Source organism: Capra hircus, chromosome 15, assembly GCF_001704415.2.
Source record: "Capra hircus breed San Clemente chromosome 15, ASM170441v1, whole genome shotgun sequence".
Taxonomy (NCBI): Eukaryota; Metazoa; Chordata; class Mammalia; order Artiodactyla; family Bovidae; genus Capra; species Capra hircus.
The window spans coordinates 34323340-34326955 of record NC_030822.1 but is presented as its reverse complement, the minus strand read 5'-3'; the positions used below and the strand labels follow the sequence as shown (position 1 = coordinate 34326955).

Below are 3616 nucleotides of genomic sequence, written 5' to 3'. Positions count from 1 at the left end.
GCAATCATTCATTGGTCTTTGACCCCTGGAGAAGGAAATGGCAACCCAATCCAGTATGCTTGTCTGGGGAATCCCATGGAGAGAGAAGCCTGGCAGGCCACAGCCTATGGGGTCACAAGAGTAGGACACTACTTAGTGACTAAACTACCACCACTGGTCATTGAGCAACTTATTTTGTCCCCAAATCCCCCTTCATGTTTCTAAGCTCTAGTCCCTTTATAACCTAAATATTATTTTTTCTCCTATAGCTGACCTTTATTTCACAGTTTCAGAAATATAGTCTATAGGTCTTTGGTTGTATTAGTTTGCTAGGATGACCATAAAATGGGTGGCTTAAACAATAGAAATTTACTTTCTTCAAATTATGGAGGCCTCTAACAATTTCTCACATTTCTGGTTTCTTTGGGGCCTCTTCCCTGGCTTGCAGGTGGTTTTCTTCTCCCTGTGTCATCATTCTGGTCTTCCTTCTGTGCTTGTGTCCTAATAGTCTCTTCATATAGGGACATGAGTCACACGGGATTAGAGTCCACCCTAAGGACCTCATTTTAACTCAGTTATGTCTCTAAAGTCCCTACCTCCAAATGCAGTCGCATGCTAAGATACTGGGGTTAGAATTTCAAAGTAGGCATGTGTGGAGAATTCAGCCCAAGTCACTGTTAGATTGAATTGTCCTGAAGCTAATTTTGTTCTGTCTCCTCTACCTTCGGAAACCCCTTTTTGTCCTGGGATGTGTTTAGAGGGCAATTGGGAGCAGCTGCGTATGTGGATGATTCCCACTCGGCCACCCTAATTCCCGTTCCCACAATGGCTGCAAACATAAATGTCCTCATAGATGTTCTTATCCATAATCTGGAGCGTAAATTGTGGAATGAAGGAGAAAATAATTCACATAAGCTGAGCACCTATGAGGCTATTAGTAATGCAAGACTGTATCTTTTACATGGACTTCCCAGGTGGTGCTAGTAGTAAAGAACCCACCTGCTAATGCAGGAGACAGAAGAGATGTGGGTTTGATCCCTGGGTCAGGAAGACCCCCTGAAGGAGGGCACGGCAACCCATTGCAGTATTGTTGCTTGGAGAACCACATAAACAGAGGAGTCTGGCTGGACCACCAAAGAAATTCCATGGCTGCCCTTCAAATTGATATTTCTGAGAGAGGCTACCTGGTTTCCATAAAATAATTTTTTATGATCATTAAAGCCACATCTATTTTGTTTGTTTGTTTTGGCTGTGCAGGGTCTTCACTGCATCACACAGGCTTCTCTAGTTGTGGTGCAAGGGCTTAGTTGCCCTGCAGCTGGTGGTATCTTTGTTCCCTGACCAGGGATTGAATCTGTGTCCCCTGCATTAGAGGGCAGATTCTTTACCAGGGACCACCAGGGAAGTCCAAAAGCCACATCCTTTCTATCATAACATTTTCTAGTACAAAGTCCAGAATGCCAAAGGGAAACTGCCTCTAAGAATTTAAACCACATTAAGAACATTAAGGTTAAACAAAAAGAAGCCTATCATAGTGAGAAAAATAAATTTATATTCCCACAAATGTTACCTGCAGACATACTTGAAGTTTTGATCCCAAATACTAAGACCCTCTAGCAATGCAGGAGAGTTAGTCCAACGCTGGGGACTCTATACCCACCTCCATCTTTAGGCTCTTTGCTCATTGTGTGTGTGCTTAAATCATGCTGAGTATAGATTAGGTAATCTCAGTTGAATAGCTGAGAAATATCTTGATCAATATCCATACAGCCTGGATCAATATCCAAACAACTTGATCAATATCCATCTTCCCTCAAATATTTACTATTCTTTTGCAAGAGAAACTCAGAGCACACCTATCCATTATATGAACCAGAAAAGTGGAGTTTACCTGGAGTAAGTGGAGCTGCCTAGGAGAATATGTGGTGGGGGCAACAACAAAGGTTTTCATTCACATTTACTTAACTAAGCCCACTGGAGAGAACAATATTCAGAAAGGAAGAAAAAATTTAAACAGACCTTTACTCAGTCAATGATGCTTATTTCATTGGCAGATAAATGTGCTAGAATCAGATCACATTGGATCCACAACTCTTTTGGATAGAATGTTTGCTGCTAGTTTCTCCCAGAACAAAAATCTGATTAAATGCAAGATCATGTGGGATTTTTTTTACACTGTCCATTTAAAAAATTTGACTATACTCTCCCTGTAGATCTATGACTGCAATTTCTGTGTAATTAAGAGCATTCACTCCTTCACCTTAAATACATGCTTCTTTGAGAAATGAGGCGAAAAATTCCCTGGCGGATCTGCTTAGTCTTTACACTGTAAATGATGGGGTTCATCACTGGAGGTGCCAACAGGTAAATATTGGCCACAATAACATGAACTAGAGGAGGGGCATGCTTGGCAAATCGATGGGTCATAGATACCCCAACCATGGGCACATAGAGGACCAGAACAGCCAGCATATGGGACAGACAGTTATTGAGGGCCCGCAGTCGCTCAGTCCATGAGGCTGTGCACAAGATACTTTTCAGGATGAATGTGTAGGAGAGTGCAATGAGCAGAGGGTCCATCACAATAATGAGCAAAACCACAGCAAAGGCATACCAGTTGTTGACTCGGATGTCAGCATAGACCAGGCGAATCATATCCTGGTGGAGGCAGTAGGAGTGAGAGAGAAGGTGGGAGCGGCAGAAGGGCAGGCGCTTGAGTAGGAAAAGGGAGGGAAGAACAGCCAGAACACAGCGGCAAAGGATGGCTAACCCTATCCTGCCAACGACACTGTTGGTGAGGGTGGTGGCATAATGAAGGGGGCGGCAGATGGCCACGTAGCGGTCAAAGGACATGGCCAGTAGGACTGAAGATTCCATAAAAGAGAACGTATGGAGGAAGAACAACTGGGCAAAACAGCCCTCAAAACTGATGATCTGATTGTTAAACCAGAGGAGCTGCATGACTGTGGGCAGGGTGCTGAGGGTGAGACCCAGGTCAGTGAGGGCCAGCATGGAGAGGAACAGGTACATGGGCTGGACGAGGGATGGCTCTGTGCAGATGACAGTGAGAATGGTGGTATTTCCCATGATGGAGATGGTGTAGAGACAGCAGAAAGGGATGGAGATCCAGATGTGGTGGGCCTCAAATCCAGGGATGCCCGTGAGGATGAAGTAGAAGGTGTCTTGGGTGGTGTTAGCCATGCTTGATGAAGGCAAAACCAGCATCTGTGTGTTCCGCATAAGAATTCCATCAGCGTGTTGCTGCCATAGAGACATCTTCTATTTAATCCAGGCCCCAAATATGTGTCTAGGATTGTTCTAACACCATGGAGCAATATACCAGTCAGAGCACTAACAACAGAACTGTGGTTCTTACTGCCCTACATTCTTTTTTATTTTTTCCCAAACTTTTAAGAGTATTTTTTTCTTTTTTTTTTTAAATTTAAGTTCATTTATTTTAATTGGAGGCTAGTTACTTTACAATATTGTATTGGCTTTGCCATACATCAACATGAATTGCCACGGGTGAACACATGTTCCCAATCCTGAACCCCCCTCCCACCTCCCTCCCCATACCATCCCTCTGGGTCATCCCAGCGCATCAGCACCAAGCATCCTGTATCCTGCATTGAATCTA

At 43.8% G+C, this 3616-nt stretch overlaps 1 protein-coding gene across 1 annotated transcript; it reads right to left on the bottom strand.

The window, feature by feature from the left end:
- LOC102180689 (olfactory receptor 51Q1-like) lies at window positions 2236-3180 on the bottom strand. Its single transcript, XM_005689903.3, has one exon. It carries the CDS (start codon window positions 3178-3180, stop codon window positions 2236-2238), a length of 945 nt encoding a protein of 314 aa, XP_005689960.3.

Bases quoted from the DNA above. Each gene is read 5' to 3' on its own strand.
- LOC102180689 (XM_005689903.3), bottom strand. From the start codon at position 3,180: ATGGCTAACACCACCCAAGACACCTTCTACTTCATCCTCACGGGCATC.